Source organism: Tamandua tetradactyla, chromosome 15 (assembly GCF_023851605.1).
Source record: "Tamandua tetradactyla isolate mTamTet1 chromosome 15, mTamTet1.pri, whole genome shotgun sequence".
Lineage (NCBI taxonomy): Eukaryota > Metazoa > Chordata > Mammalia > Pilosa > Myrmecophagidae > Tamandua > Tamandua tetradactyla.
Window position 1 is genome coordinate 35,461,069 of NC_135341.1, and position 16,467 is coordinate 35,477,535.

Genomic DNA, 16,467 nt, shown 5'->3' on the forward strand with positions numbered 1-16,467 from the left:
CAGGTTCTGTTTAAGATGATCCAACTTAAAATTGGAAGAAAATCAGGGAAGGAGGTTTAGTCTATATGAGGGACTCTCCTCTGCAGAATGTTTTCTCCTCTCAGGAAAAAAAAGAAGCCACGGTTAAGGTAAAGCAAGGGTTTAGAAGGCAAGTGCATCATGGCTTCATGTGTATCTGGAATCAAAGACTCACTGTATGGGTTGATAGGACTTGGCCAGATGAAGGGCCTCCTGCAGAAGCTTCCTGGAGAAGCTCTCTTCTGCCCAGTTAGGAGGAAGAAGCTAAGACGGGTGATGCTCTGGACCCAGGCACCAGGGCCCAGGAGGAGCAGATGCTGCCCCAATGGCTCGTGTGTGTGCACATGCATGCACGGGGGGCTCTTCAGTTCGTACTTCATCCATCTCATCCTGATGGTTCTAAATACACTGAGCCCTCCCAGGGTAGGAAACTTGGGGAGCTATGCCGTCAGATACTCCTTAAGCCCAGCCACTGGAAGGACAAGCAGGGGCAGCAACCGGGACTTCCTCTGTTCTTTCCTTCAGAACCAAGAAAGTGGCTTCTTTCTCTTAAAATGCTGGTATTAGAGGGCCTCATCTAGCAAAACCATGGCCATTACTTCACAGAAGCCCCCACAAGCATCAGGCAGCTCTGAGGCCAGACACATTCCGTAATGTGTCCTTACTGAATGAATGAACAAATGAACTGTGAATCCCAGTGCAGCAATTTATTAGCTACATAGCTTGAGCAAGTCATTTAGCTTCTCTCTGAGCCTCAGTTTGCTCAGTTTGAAATAGTTGTTGGTACTTATGGGTTTGGATGAAAATTTCAGGAGATGCATCTCAGGGCCTACTGACTTGACGTGGGTCCTCAGTTATTCTTATTGCTGTCAGGATTACACAGTATTTGAAGGAAACAAGGAGACTCATCCGGCAACAGCAGGATGAGTATGTTTGAACCATAGGAGAAGAGGCTGAGAAGAGCAGTCAGGGCCCTGGGGCACAGGCCTTAAATGCTGACCACAGAACTTGGCTTCCAGCGGGAACCATCATGGGTGGTGGAGTAGGGCAGTGTCTCCTTCCTTGTTCCCCCAACCTAGGTTCCAGAGGCTCACCTTGACATCTCGGTGGGCAATGTTCTGGCTGTGCAGGAACTGGATGGCAGTGCCAATATCCCTCATGATCTCTGCAGCCTCTGCGGACAGTTAGGGGTGGAGGGCAGTGATTCCAGTCAAAGGTCAGGTGGCCTGGGAACCCCACGCTCCTGCTATCCCCCCTGGGCACATCCCACCTGGGGGACCAGCATAAGATGGTGACAGCACCCCTGCCATCCAGGATCCCCCACCCAGGAGCCCCACCCCAGTCACTCCAGTTTTCTCCAGGGATATTTCCAACCTACCCAGAACTCCTTCTTTAGGCCTGGCCTACATCTCCCTAGTTCAACGGTCAGCACCAAAAGGTTTTGAGGCCTCTACCCCAAAGCCACAGGGAATCCATCTCTGCCCAGATGTCACAGACTCAAAGAACCCTTAGGGATCAGATACTCTGTCCCACCCTCTCTTGTTCATATGGGGAGACTGTCCTAGCTTTCCCAGCATTACACAGCAACTCTGGTTCATCCCCCATCCTGAATTCCCCCACTAGCCCACCTCCATGCACATACCTCTCTCAGTGAAAGCTTGGTCACCGCGCTCCTGAATCCTGCTGAATAACTCGCCACCTTCCATGCTGCAAGAGAAGGTAATAATAAGTGCGTGGGCATGTGGGGGATACCAAGCATCCCCCTGCCTTTGCCCCAAATCACAGGCCCAGGCCTCAGGCCCTGAAGCTCCTCCCCTGGAGAACAGCCACCGCAGCCTCCCCAGGCCTTGCAGGCTGTCTTGCGGTGGGTCATCAGCTTAGGCAGGTTGAACAGAATAATAAAATTCTTAGAATACAGGGAGGGTAGGGTGGCAGGCTCAGATACCCCTCATACCCAGGAGCACTTGTATTCTTATTGATGCTGATGTTGCCTGGCTATGAGGTCTTGATTAGCCCCATCTCTGCCTGGATCTCAGTTTCCCCAAATATGGACTGATGTCAATTATTATCATGATGACTCTTCCTGGGGTGCCTACTGTGGGCTATGCCCTGGGCTCAGCACTTCATGTGCACCGCCAAGCAACCCTGGGCTTGTCTCCTCACCTCTCTGCACCTCGGCTTCCTCTTCTATAAAACAGAGACAAAGCACCAACCTCACAGGATTGTGAAGACTGAATAAGCAATGCACTGATAGCACTTAGAATGGAGCCAAGCATAGGATGAATGCTGCATTAAGATCTTCCTCCACAGTTTATATGCCAGTTAGAGAGAGTCAAAGAGGTTAGCAGTTGCCCAAGGTCACACGGCTATTGTGGCAGAGCCCGGATCTAAACCCCAAATCTAATCTGTGGGGATGGTGAGAGGGGGTTGGTGCCTGACAGGCAGACAGGGAGGGGCTGGGGGCTCAGATATGGAACCCAGAGGAAGGCTGGGACTGAGCCGCCGTGCTAGTGAGAGAAGCCCAGGGTGGAGGAGGCCACTGGCTCCTGGCTCCAGGATCCAATATGCCACATGTAGGGTGGGGCCACAGGAGGGCAGACACAGGTGGGAATGAAGAAAAGGAAGGGCCTGTGTGTGCCCAGCTCTTCCCAAGTCTCCCTGCCCACCACCTTCAAGGCTTGGTGGTACTTCCTGACTTCTCCAACTGCTCCTCCCTCCCACTCAGACAGGCCCTCTTAGAGGCTCCTGTAGTTTCTTTCCCACCTTTGAGAGCCTGTCCTCTAGGTCAGCCACACAGCCCCACAGCAAGGCCTGCCACCGACCCCTCCACCACCCCTGAGAGACTGAGGTGGCATCCAAACCTGCTATCTGAGGAATGGAGAAGGCCTTACAAGGATGGTCTGGAGCCTAGGGGCCCCAAGGCAGGGGAAAGGAGGTAGGGCAGACTGGCATACCATTCCATCACTATGAGAAGACAACGCTTGCCGTGATGCATGTTCTCATACACGTCCAGGATGCGAACGATGTGAGGGCCACCTGAGGCCTGCCAGTGGTGGTCCACCTCCTGCCGGGCCTTGGGGCTGTCGTATAGAAGCTGTGGGCGATTGGACACAGAAAGCGTCAGGCCCTAGCCAACCTCTGCGACAGCCACTTAGATAGGGCCACTGCCCTCCCTCTGCAGACGAGGAGGTGGAAGCTCTGAAAGGTAGAGGATCTGCCCAAAGTCACACAACTTACAGAATGAGGATTCAAATCCAGGTTTTCCTGACACACAGTCCAACAAGCCTTGGGAACTGAGCAGCTTGACCAGTAGCATGGAGAAGCCCTGCTGATAGCCTGGGGGGAGATGAGGCCAGAGAAGTCCCTGCCTCCCTTCTCAGGAGCAGCAAGTAAGGGAGAAGTGAGGAGGTCTTGGGGTCAAATCTCACATTGGCTATGGGGCCATGGCCACATCTCCTAAGTCTGCTTCCTCAATATCAACAACAGGGATGACACGTTTGTGACCAAGATGGGAATTGTGCACGTAAAGGGCACCGGATGGCACCTCCCACAGAGTAGGCCCTCAGCACCTCTTACATGATTGTTCTCCAGCGCTTTTATGTGAAACAGAGTAGAGGGCACCAGGGAAAGGCTGGGGCTGGGGGGAAGGGTGCAATGACAAGGCAATCTGCCCTACAGAGGCGTCAGCATGACCAGGAGAGCACCGGAGAGTCAGAGAAGGCTTCTTGTAAGAGGGTCCTGCCGGGCCTCATGCCCCTGGGCCTGCAGTCTAGCCCTCCCCAGCCCGCAGTGCTGAGGAACCCAGCCCAGAGCAGACAGGTGTGTCCCTGGAGTACTGAAGGTAACCAGGACTTCAAATTCTCCAGGAGCAGGCACAGGAATGGAGCTGTCCCTGCTGAGAAAAGAGCTTCTAAAATGAGTTGCTGGGTCATGACTGCTTGTGAGGCCCAGTTACTCACTGGCTTCTAAGGCAACTGCCCAAGCTCCTTGGAAGCCATTATGCAGGACCAGGACAATAATGCCAGCCTTACTGCCAGAGACTGGGGCCGCCTCAAGGGGCCCAGCTGCACAGGTCCAACCCTCTCCCATGCCTGCAGACCCCGGCACGCAGGGTGTGGACCCAGAGGTAGGGTCTGAGGGCAGGAAGACCCTAGTCAGAGGGAGGCGCTGGCTAGGCCAACTGAGATCTGGGTTTGGGACTGAAATACTCTGATGACTCAGGCAAACATTTGCCAATCCAAGCTGCAGCCTACTCCTCAGTAAAATGGAGGTAATAACAGAGCCGTCCCCTCAGGACCGAATGCACTGACATCCCTGCTGAATGCATCAGGCAAGTCAGGCACCAGGCGGGCAGGTGTCTGGAGCATTGCTCGGGTGAACTCAGCCTGTGGGGGAGGAGGCAGAGAGAGAGCAGGGCCAAGCCAGAAAGACCTCAACCCCTGCGGGACTGCCCCCCTGAGGCCCAGCCATGTTTTGTTTCCCAGGTGAGAAGGGCTGAGGGCCAAGGCTGATGGCCTAGGCCAGGGCTCAGATCAGCCCCACCCTGCTCGGCACACCGGAGCCCTGGGCTGCCCAACCTTGGTTTCCCCTTCTCCAGGATGGGGAGAGCCAGGCCACTTTACATAGGGAACTGTGCAGGGGAGACTGGGACGAAGCGCTCCAGACTAAGGTGAACTTGGGTGTGGGGCAGAGAACACATTGTGACCATGGTGTGGGGTTTCTCCTTGGGTGTCTGAGAGAAGGGAGAGGAAGACAGTGCTTTCTCTGTATCTGCTGCCCTCTGGATGACCCTCCATCTCTGGGGCTGTCCACCCAGGCCCTAACCTGGGAGTCTGGGAGTGTAAGGAGCCAGTACAGAGAGGCAAGCCCCTCTACCAGCTCTAGGGGCAAGTCCCTGTTTCGTGTCCTAGGCCTGGATGAGGGTCTGTGAAGGCTGCTGAGGGCAGACACAGTGGATCCCTTTCTCACACTACACTTGCCCCCAGGATCCCTGTCTGTCTTATGCACTTACAGCTCTCGAGTGCCAGATGCTTGCCCTACAGTGCTGCGGGCAGAGGGCTCAGTCACCCATACTTGCTGCACCAGCCCACCCCCACCATGTCCAGAGGTGGTTCAGGCTAAGAGAGCCCAGCCCTTAGCCCACAGGACACGAGATACACCCTCCCCCCTCCCTGCTGTGCTGCCTTCCCTGCACTTCTTTCCTGCTTTGCCTCCTAACCCTCTCCCCACCCCACCCCCACCTCCTCCCCAGCCGGATGTGACAATCTCCTGTCAGGGCTTCCAGGCTGACCGCTGGACCGTCTACTCACACCATCGCTCTCCTGGAGTCTACCCCACGCCAGCATCCTTTCTCTCCTCTCATAAAATCCCAAGCCCATGGTTGGAACCCTTTCTTTGGGGTCCTCAGTCCCATCTCTCCCCTTCTCTGGCCATTCTCCAAGTGTGGCCATAGACCACCTCCCTACTCTAGAAATCTCTCACCATCCTTCCAATTAAGGCCACCTCCTCCCCTGGCATCCAGGGTTTGCCTTCCTCCCCCTCTACCCCCAGCCCCAAAAAACCTTTTTGTTCTGATGAGAATGATCTACCTGCTATTCCCAGCCAGGCCTCCTCCTCTCAAACCTCTATGCCTTTACCAGTCCCTCTGCTGTACGCACTCTTGACTCATCTTGTTCTCCATTAGATCAACTTTCTCTTTTTGAAGAAACTGCTGGGCTCCGTTCAGATGTCTCCTCCCTTTCAGAGGGGGAGACACTTCAGAGCGTTTTTGCCCCAAGTGGGCCTTTGCCTTAGTCTCTTCCACCAGGCTGGAAGTAGCTTGAGGGCAGGGGCCAGGTCAGGTTAACCTGCAACCTTCCACTGGGGCCTAACAGAAGACATCACACTCAGGAACACACAAAACAATGGTCAAGGGGTACAAAAGGAGGGGAGGTTTTGGAGGGAGAGGAGAAGGGAGGTGGTTGGCAAAAAAAAAAGGGCCAGATTCTCAGGGCCTCAGCTGCCTTGTTGAGGCAGAGGAGCAGGTGGAATTTCCCTGAGTTGGAGCCTCTCACTGCCTCCTGCCCCACTGTGCCCATATTTAGGAACCCATTTCCCACATGGATTAAAATAGTCCTTCCCCAATGCCAGTGCTTCAAGAACAGGCAAAGGGCAGAAGAGGCCTGTCCTCCAGAAAACATGATAAATGACCCTCTGGCCTCTCTACAGGGGAGATCGCAGGGCCTGAGCCCCGGACCTGGCCCCCACCCCAGGCCCAGCCAAGAGGCAGGACCTCCAGCCCTACTCTGACCTGCTGCCAAGCACATCCCCTGGGCCAGCACTCCTGACCCTCCTAAAGCCTCAGTTTCCTCACCTTTTTTCCTCATGGCTGCAGCCTTCTTTTCCTCCAGGACTCCCCTCAATGTCCTCTTCCCTCAGAAGCCCTCTCTGACCACCCTGTCTAAAGTGAACTTCAAGGCTCCCTCACTCTCCTTTCACCCTTTTTTTTCTTTATGTTTATGCATTGTTTACTGAGGTATATTTACACACAAACACACAGGTCTCAGGGGTCCAGTTCAATGAGTTCTGAGGACTGCAAACACCCTTGTCACCCACCCCCCATCCATACACAGAACATTTCCACTCCCCAGAAAGCTCCTTCGTTATGGCCCCTTTTACTTCCCATGCAGCACTTACTTACAGCCTGCAATTAGCTTGTTCATTTGATATCTCTTTACACAAATATGCACATATAGATACTGCACTTACAATGTGCCCAGCTCTATTCAGAGCATTTTATAAAGATTAGGAGGAAGGGACTTAATTATTGTCACTCTTTTAGAGGAGAAAATTGAGGCTCAGACAAGGGAAGTATCTGGCCCCAGATTACACAGCTGTTTCCGGCCAAGTGGACACCATGTGGCCTCCCTCATCAGACTGTGGGCCCAAAAGCACAGGGCCAAGTCCACCTGGTCACCGCTGGGTCCCTGTGCCCAGTACAGGGCCTGACCCAGAGCACTGGTCCAGGTTATATTTATAGATTTAATGAACAAATCTATAAAGTGTGGATGCAGGGAAGAAACCCTCACAAATCATCATGAGGATAAAATAAGATTAAATTGAGGCGGTCTTAGGGAGGCTCAGCAAGGAGGGGATATGACAGCCTGGCCAACGTGCTCCCAACTGCCTAGGGTGGCCTGCACTTCACCTACCTCTCTGCTGAACCAAAGTTTACCTCCTCTTCTAGGGAGCCCACCCTGTCTGCTCATAAGGCCATTGCTCTAAGTTGGCCTCATTTAGGTACATGACTGACTCCACACTGTCCCCCCCAAAAAAGGTATCTGCAAGCAAAAGCCCCATCTTCCCGGGCATAGGAACAGGCACAGGGTCAGGAGGCAGAAGGCCCTGCTTCTATGCCTATTCTCAGTGTGACCTTGGACCAGGTCCCTCTGCTTTTCTCTGAACTTCTGTTCCCCTGAGTTTAACTGCAGAACTTGGGCCAGATAGGAGCGCATGGCGGGGAGGGGAGGGAGAGGCACACAAGGAGAGCCTCTGGACAGGAGCGCCTTGCATACCAGCAATTGCACCACCACTCCCACATGCCCCCCACCCCCACCTATGGAGCAGCCCCGGGTCTCCATGGACCCTGCATCTGCACACCTGAGCCCATGGGGAGCCATCTAGAATGGGGAATGGTGTCACAGTCTCCATGCATGGCTTGGAAAACAGGGCGATGGAGGCCTTCTGCCAACCCAATAGACCCCCACCCTTGCCTCACACTAGCCTACATCCATCCCCTGATCCTCCAGGGGCCCACCAACGCGGGAGGGTCTGCAGGGGCACCTGGGCAGTGCCACAGCTCCAGCTCTTGCCCAAAAGCACCTGCCCTCCCCCACTCCCTAAGCTAGATGAGGACTGAATTTGAAATGACATTTCCGTGAACAAAAGATCTTGCTCTGGCCTCAGACTTTGATGCAATGGTTTTTCCTCTCTCTTTTCCCCTCCCTCTCCTTTGTCAAATGCTCTCATCCGCCCCCAGAGCTAGTAGCTGGATGGCCAAGATCCCTGCCAACTCACCAGCCAGGAAGCCTCAGCGAACGCTGAGGGCAGAGGGGTCCACCTTCACAGACATCCCCAACACCACCAGGTGTAATGTGGGCCTCAGACCAGGCCAGACCCCCTCCCGACCTCTACTTTGTGCCCTTTCCCCCAGGAGATAGCATTCACATGTGGGTGGGGGGATTCTCACGTTCCAAAGCCAGGAAAACAACAGCAGCCTCTACCTGTTTGGAAAACAATTTGCAGTTTACAAAACACTCTCCGCTCCTTTATCTCATGGGAATACTCAGTGCCACCTTGTGAGGCAAGCAGGGTGGGGATCATCAGCCCCAATTTACAGAGGAGGAAACAGAGGCTCAGGAGGATGAAGTCATCACTCTGGGGCCCCTGGGCTGAAGTATGGCAGGGCTGGAACAGGGAGGAGAACAGGGCTCTCGAGAGAGTATCTAGACAACCCTTTCCTGAGGGGGGAATAGAGGAGGGGATGGCCCCATGTCAGAGAGGCACTGGCCAAAACCACAGCTTGCACAAGACTTGGGAAACTTGTTCTAAAATAAACATGTGCATGGGTGCGTGAGTGTGTACATGTATATGTGGGGGGAGGGGCAGGGATATGGGGGGGTTGTGCATGGACTCATGGGTGCACATGTGTAAGGATGTGGGGAGTGGGTTGCAGGCACATGACAGGAGGGGATGTGTTTGTTTCTAACCTTTGGGATGTTGACTTTGAACTCTCAGAGCGCAGGACCCACCCACCTGTCCATTCATTCATCTACTGTTTTCTATTTCTCCAAAGTGTCTAGCAGCAAACTGGTCATAGAGATATGCCCAGGAAACACAGAAAGACGGGGAGTCTCGCTACCATAGCTCAACCTGAGACAGCCTCCCCCAAGCTCACTACCAAGCCCAGACCCCTGTGCCCAGACCTCCTCTGCCAGTGACATCCCATCTCTGCTGCAGAGCCTAGCACCACTTTTTTGCCCAGAGCTGGAAAAGCACCCTGTTAAGTTTCCTAGAGCATCAGACAGGCGGGGGTGTGTGTAGAGATTCTGTAAAGACACAACCTTGGGAACCAGCCTTTACCATCCCTCTCCATCCACCTTTCCCAGACCCAAAAGGGCTACCGCATGCTCTTGACCCGCATGCCCCCGCCCCACATCCAGCGTCCACACCTGCTCCTCCGACAGCCAGGCTCCTGTCAAATAAAAGTGTTCACAGGCTCCCCATCTGTCTCGCATTTACAAGGGGTACAGAGGCCACCAGCTTTGACAAGCAGCCTCCTCTACCTCCAGCCAATTAACCCACGCCCTGGCCAAGCTGCCTTGTTGGCCCAGTTGGAACACCCACTCCTTTTGAGGGAAGCAACCTGGGTGACAATCTTTCCCATCAGTGAGGCAGGAGCAAATTAAGAAGCAGAAACTCTGGATTTCATGACAACCCACGACCCAAGAGACATCCGCCGTACAGCAGAAAGCGCCTCCTAGAGGCTGGGGATACAATTCCACTCACTGCCCCTGTGGGGTAAACCAAGTCCATTATTTCTACATGCTCTGCTCATTCACAACAGGATTTCAAGCATTTTATCATTCTAAAGCATGATAGAAACTAAATAAAACAAAAATATCAGATTTTTTTAAAAATGAAGAGAAAAAAGTACCAGAAGCCTACATGAGTTGATAACTATAAATGAGGAAAATTTTTAATTCTGAGCTTCCTGGGAGTACTGGCAAAGAAGGAAACAGGTAGGTGCAGCTGTATTTACCACCCCATGAAAAGAAGCACAAGCATTCATTGAACCTTTTCCAAAATCAAATACTAAAAAGGTTTCAGCATCAGACCTTATGTAAGAAAAAGGTATAAGTTTCTGGCAACACCTTCAATAGCAGTTTTGCAAAAGATATAGAAAGTTTCAAATGAGCTTATTTAATACGGATTCCCCCATCAAGGCTGAGACCAGTGTGTGGCATTGTACCTGGCATGCTTAACGGGATTGCTGAGGTAACTTCACAAGACCCTTTGTTTCCTTGGGATTTCTAGCTTTGTTCTGTGCCAGAGGGTGGAACAGAGAGGTGGAAGGGGTGAGTATGTCCCTCCTATGCCTGCATTTCTGAGCTGTTGATTAAATTGAAATGAACATGCTCAATGCCAGACACTCAGGCAGCAGACATGAACAGAAAGTTACTATGAAAATTCAGGTTTCAACTCTTATCTTTTTTCAGAAGGAGGCTATGGGTAGGAAAAACACATTGAATCTACTACACCCGCTCCTTGACAATAGTTTTCAACTCAGCCATCTCTAAGTGCTCACAGCTCTATCATATTTGGGCTTGTCTTTCCATAGGGACACATCTTCCATTTCATAAGAAAAGACAATGGGACAGCAAAATTCATTTTATAGCCAGTTGCTTAGAATACCTCCACCTTGTGCTGTCAGCACCTGGGAGGGTGAACACACTTCACCCTGGCCCCTGGCTGGCCAGTGTGACCCTCACCAGTTGCTCTGCCCATTCAGTGTGGGGGCCACAGCCTCAGCCCCTGCTCTGGGGTCAAATGTCAGGGATGGAATAGTGTGGACTGACCCCAAGTTCAGGATTCAGAAGCAGGAATTTCTTTCTCAAGGCCTTAAGCATTCTTCTTTGCAAAGCCTGAGTTCCCTGCACCTTACTCTCCCTTTCCCCCAAGGGTACCAGTGCTATTTAGAGAGTTTCCAATAGTGTCAAGTCTAACTTCTTAGCCACAGGTTCAAATTAGAGCCTCAGACATGTGTCATTATTCTCTCACACAGTCATTTTCCCAGCTTTCATAGCTCATTAAAGGAGCTAATGGAACCAATTTTGCAGCTATGGATTAGTTGGTCTCATGCCAGTTCAGACCTCATTTCATTAGGTTCTAACCACGTCCTGTCCTCCATCTCACCCTGTCCAGTTACTTCTCCTTCTCGGAGGCTCAATTCCAGGGAGGTCGACTCACATGATGACTCTGACCCCAAATGCCCAGGCCCCACTAGGCATTCAGAGAATGATCAAAAGTCAGGTTAGCGTTAGCATCCTTTTCTTAATGACTGTCTCCCTGGGGCTTGGCCAGCACAGGGCTGCCCATAGAGCTCAGTCTCAGGTGCCACCCTGTAAAGTGCTCGCCACATCTGGAGAAGAACTAAGACCATACTCTTTATCTGTGGGAAAACTGTGGCTCCAAGAGGCTAAGTGACTTGCCCAACATCAAACAGTTGAGTAGTAAGGCATAAATTCAGCTTTTAGTCAGTGGGGTCCACGCAGACAGGTGCTTTGCCCTTTTCCAAGCATCAAGGGAAGGGGCTAGGGTGAGTACTCAGCCCTCACAACACCATCCTGGAGAAATTAACTGGGAAGGCCCACCCTCTCTTTCCTGGAGCTTGTCTCTGGGTCTGAGCCAGGCTCTGCTACTTGGGCACTATCACAAAAACAGCGGATGCCCTTGCCATGTGCCAAGAATGTTCTGCCCATCTGCTCTCGCCTTTCAACAGTCACATAGTTAACCACCAACTTCAGCTGAAGAGACTGAAGCTCCGGGAGGTTTTGTGACTTCCTAAGGCCACCTCTAAGCCACATATGGCCACCTCCAAGTCGAGGAGTCCTTTGGAAGCCAGGATCCATATCATCCCCAGGAAGGCCTACCCATGTGACAGAGATCCCTTCCCGACTCCTACAAACATTTACTGATCCTGCCTGGGGGGCCAGGCTTGGAACTGGGGCTGGGAATACTGCCACAGGAGTTCCGCCTCTACCGGTGAGTTACTGTCAATCGGGTGGCAGGATGAAAACACAGGCCTAGCATAACCAGTTCCTTCTCTTCCCGTCTCCTTTCTCTCCAAGCCAGAATCTGGCAGAGCAAGAAAGATGGGGAAAGGCAGTTCCTCCCAAGGGAACCCAGGGGTAAAGAGGGTCCCAAACAGCATCCCTCCAGGCTAAGGCTGGGGCACCTGACAGAGAGAACTGACTGGATGGGAGCCTGCCTGCCCACCTTCCTGAGAGGAGTTCTAGGAGGAGAGGAGCAGCCGAGGCCCCATGTCCTATGTCTCCATGAAACTCTGCCAATAGGAAAACCAACACATATTTTGGGATTGTCAAGTCTTAGGAAAACAAGATGCTCTAGCTTGCTTAATTGTGATGGCCTCAGTTTATCTGCTTCCAACCAGCTGCCACTGATAACCTGGAAACAACAGCAAAGTCTCAATTCTGGGGATTAGGGACTTTCAGAAAAGAGGGGACTGAGCAGGGCTCCAAAGCAGGGAGGTGAAGGGATAGCGGGGACATGAGTGCTAGATTGGCAGGCCCAAGTGGTCCCACTGTCCCTAGCCAGGAACCAGGGCTCAGGGTCAGACAGACCTGATGCAGAGGCCAGCGCTGCACTCTGCTCACCGTGGCCTTACACAGGCCATTCCACTTCCCTGAGCTTCACCGACCCAGTCTGGAAAGTGGGGACAATCACAGCACTTACATTCTACATGGCCGTGAGAATGAAATGAAAACATACACATAGAACTCATGGTAGCACAATACCGAGCGCAGATGGAGTCCTCAGCAAGGGAGCCGGGCATCACGGGTAGAAATGGGCCTGGAGGTTTGTTTGAGGAATCCTAGTCCCAGGATTCTACTGGGTCTTGCCCTGAGATGGCCTTACATTCTTCTCCTCCTTGTCCTCTAGAACTCAGGGAAATCCAGGTCCAGCCTTTGGGATCTGGGGGCAGACCACCTCCAACCCAGCTGATCACAAGGAATGGGTCTCAAAGAGGGGCCAGGCTAGGCTTCTTAAAAGTGGACCAAGAATCGAGGGCCTATGGACCCAGCTTTGCTGTGAAAGGCTCAGTGAAGAGGCAGTCTCTCCAGTGTGAAGAAAGGGTAGCCATGGAATTGCAGACCTGGGGGGGGGGGGGGGCGGGGCTTGGGAGGGGGGGAAAGTAAGTCTGAGAGCTGGAGACCTAAACTAGAGAACTAACCCAACCCTCAGCTTTGGGGGATTGGATGAGGGGACACATCCCACTTTCCAGGGCAGCTCCCCTGCTCTCCAGGAGACAGACCCCTTTGCAACACCTAGGCTCCAATCACCCTTTTGAGCAGTGCTCCTTTCGGCAAAGTTGTGTGACCTTGGGCAGGTCATTTAACTGCCCTGAGTCCCAGGTCCCCCTATAGGAAATTCACACACACTCTCCTCACACTTGGCAGGGGGGTAGGGGCAAGTGGGGAAAGATACCCCGAGAGAACTATGACCTTCCTCTCCCCTCCCCTCCCAGGTTACATCAGAACCCCCTTCCCGCCCCCCACCAGCTGCCAGATCCCCACATTCAGCCTCATTCACCCCCAGATTTCCTACAGGGATTTGGGGAAAGGCTATACAGATCCTTCAGGGGCCCCGTGAACTCATACTCAAGAGGGTCCAGGTTCTATTTCCTCCCCTAATTTCTCAGAGGGAAAAAAAAAATGATTTTTTTCTGTCAAAATCAGCTACATAATTTGTGAAACATTACCCCAGTTCTATTTTTTCTCCAACAGTATAAAAATAGGACATTTTCATCATAAGACTGGAAAATTTTAGGAAACAAATGTTTTGTTCTAATCTCAGAAATAATGTCCCTTCAATGGTCCTTCGTCATAGAGAGACCTCCACCTCAGCCATGCTCTTATGCCCCCCCACTTGGCAGTTGTGGCATTGTGATCATACAGAGCTGACAGGGGGCCACAGCGGGGAGTGGTCACCTTCCCCAAGCAAGGGGTGACCAGGGCAGCAGAGGCCAAGTCCAGGTGAGCCCAGCTGAGGCACCCTGCTGCCTAAGTCTCCAGCCGGCTCTAGGGGATGGAGCCCAGCACTCTCTAGCTCTCAGAAGAAAGACCGAGCTGAGCTCTCTCCCACTGGAGGAGACATCACGAGCAGATATGACAGAGACCACAAAGGACTAAGAAATGGAGGTTTAAGGGGGATGGGTGGGACCCCCTCCCGAAGTGCGGTGGGAAACCCTAGGGAACCTTCCACACCCCACCCCCACACCCCTCAGGCCCACCTTGGCTGAGGGCAGCATCAGGCCTGCTCAGCATCTCTCCTGCTTCCCTTGACTTCATCTGTGTCCCTGCAGCTCCCCTCACAGGCCTGGCTGAGCACAGGCAGCCACCACTCCACTCAGGCTCCTACCAGGGGTGGCAGAGCACTTGCTGTCAAGGCTTCCAGACTCCCTTGTCCCCTGGTCCCTCTCTCCCTCTGGCTCCTGTTTAATGGAAGCAATGGGATTCTGAGCCTTGATACCCAGCTGGCTCCTGAGAGACTCCCTGGTTTCTGATCACATCACAGAGACACAGCCACAAGGAAGAGTCTAGGAGAAGAGAGGGACCCACCTTCCAGGGGAAAAGGGTGGTGCTCCTGACAGGGCTGAGGGACAGCCCTACATGGAATTGGGCTGTAGTGACTCATCCTCACTCTCTCAGGCCTTCCTAGGGTGAGGACACACCCCAGTATCAGCTCAGTCTGACTCAAGGATTTAACTGGGCCATGGAGTAGTGGGAGAGGGGTCCTCAAACCTGAGCCATAACCCCAGAGCTCCTGCCCCTGACAGAACACAGACCCTGCTGGTGGCATCACCGTAGCTGACTGTTTCCCTGGCAACACCACTCTCTAGCTGGTCTTGCAAAAATACCTTGGAGCACCCTCTGGCCAGTCTCCAGGCCGCTCTTGTACTTGGAAGAGCAGCCTTCCACCTGCCTGCTTCTCTGGTATTGCCCATGGTAAGTGCCCACCAAAAGGGTCTCCACAGCGAGAAGGGAGGCCCTTGTCAAGCAGAGCATCCACCCCTCGTTTTACAAATGGCAGCCTGTGGCCCAGCGGAGGGCCTGGCTCTGGGTCCTGGCCGAGCCTGCCATGCAGGGAGCGGTGGCTGAGAGCCAGGGTTTGGCTGCCACACAGGCCTGTTCCAGCCCAGCCTGGGCATGTCCCCTCCATGTGACCGAGAGTGAGTTAGTCTGAACCACAGTCTCTGCATCCGTCACATGGGCTGATAACCCTCCATTCTCAGAGTCCGCTTGTTTGTGCTTAGCGTGTAGGAAGCCCCTCATCCTCCTGCTCCTGTCTCTCACCCCCCAATCCCACCACAACCTGCTGGGCCCTCTGCCTCATCCTGAGAAGGGGGTTGTTTATGTCAGGGGAACATCTACATAGCAAACTATGCGCCCATCCTGGAGACTTAACCCTTAGGAATAGGGGTGACAGATGGGGCCTGCTGGCCTGCACTGCCTCACAGCATGAACCACAGGGTAGTTACGGCCACCATGAGGACTCCTGCTCCCTGCCACGTGTTCAAACCCAGGGTTCAAATGCACCACAAGGACGATGATTTTGCAAAGGATTCCAAAACTGCCTCTTATACAAGGTCGCTTGGGGAGAAAACAGCAGAATGGAACTCAAGCTCAGAACCCTGCTCCTCCCTCAGTCCCAGGCAGCCTCTCACATGGAGCCCCACACAATCTCCAAAAGATGGGAGCAAAGCCAGCAGAACCAATGTTTTCCTGGGAAAACACTGGAGCCAACGGGAACCATGATCTTGCCAACCGGAAGCAGCAGAGCCACCTATTCAGGAAGCACTTGGTACGTGCTCTTACTCAGACCAGGTGTGCTCAAACACACATACCCCTCACCTGGGTTGACCATGGTTCTCAGCTCTTGCTTGGTGGACATCACCTTTGACCGCACTGCAGCCAGCTGCCAGGAACCAATTGCTGCTCCTACCCAGAGGCCTCCAATGATGATGTCCCAAGAAGACTCTGGGAGAGGAAGATGAGGGTCCAAATAGGAAAACCACTTTCCTAAATGCAAACCTCAGCAGAGGCACAACAGAGACCTTCATTGTCATGGAGAACAGGCTCTTCCAACACAACCTGAACAATAGCCCAAGCAGCCTCCCGGCAATGGTGCTCCACCAGGGTCCCAGTGATGTTAGGACAGAAAGCCCTGGGAGAAGGAGAGAGAATTTTTGCCCCGTCCATTAAGGGAGGGCACCAAAGACAGACAGAGGCCTCTGGTGGGGGGTTGAGATCTGAGCTAGGGACACCTGGGAAGAGTCACCACTCTCCCATTCTTTTTCTCATCCTGGGCCCTAAGCAAATGCCTCCTCTTCATCAAAGTCTTTGAGTCCCTCTATGGTCCCCAGGAAACACCACAGCTGAGCCGTCCAAACCAGACATATTGTTACAAATACTCTGTGACCTCCTCTGTCATCTGTATCCTTCTCAGACTAGAGGTGTGGATTAAAGCTGACAACCTATATCAGAAGCCTTCCCAGCCCAGACACAGTTTCCTCTCACCCACCCACCAGTCTCACTTCCTGCTTGTTGGCACTCTGGGCTCTGCTGGGTTGGCCTGCCTGGGACTCACATGGCCTGGAATGAGTCACAC

General features: G+C 53.1%; 1 protein-coding gene across 3 annotated transcripts in view; it reads right to left on the minus strand.

The window, feature by feature from the left end:
- MAPKAPK3 (MAPK activated protein kinase 3) overlaps positions 1-16,467 on the minus strand; it is a 28,099-nt gene that overhangs the window by 5,647 nt on the left and 5,985 nt on the right. For all 3 annotated transcript variants that reach the window (XR_013162754.1, XM_077129181.1, XM_077129180.1), the window contains exons 3-5: positions 2,973-3,112; positions 1,661-1,725; positions 1,113-1,192 (exon numbers count right to left, since the gene is read on the minus strand). Coding sequence is in view for 2 of the 3 variants with exons in the window: in XM_077129181.1 (XP_076985296.1) it covers positions 1,113-1,192; positions 1,661-1,725; positions 2,973-3,112 (285 nt within the window). In the remaining variant the exon portion in view is untranslated. The remainder of the gene's footprint in view (positions 1-1,112; positions 1,193-1,660; positions 1,726-2,972; positions 3,113-16,467) is intronic.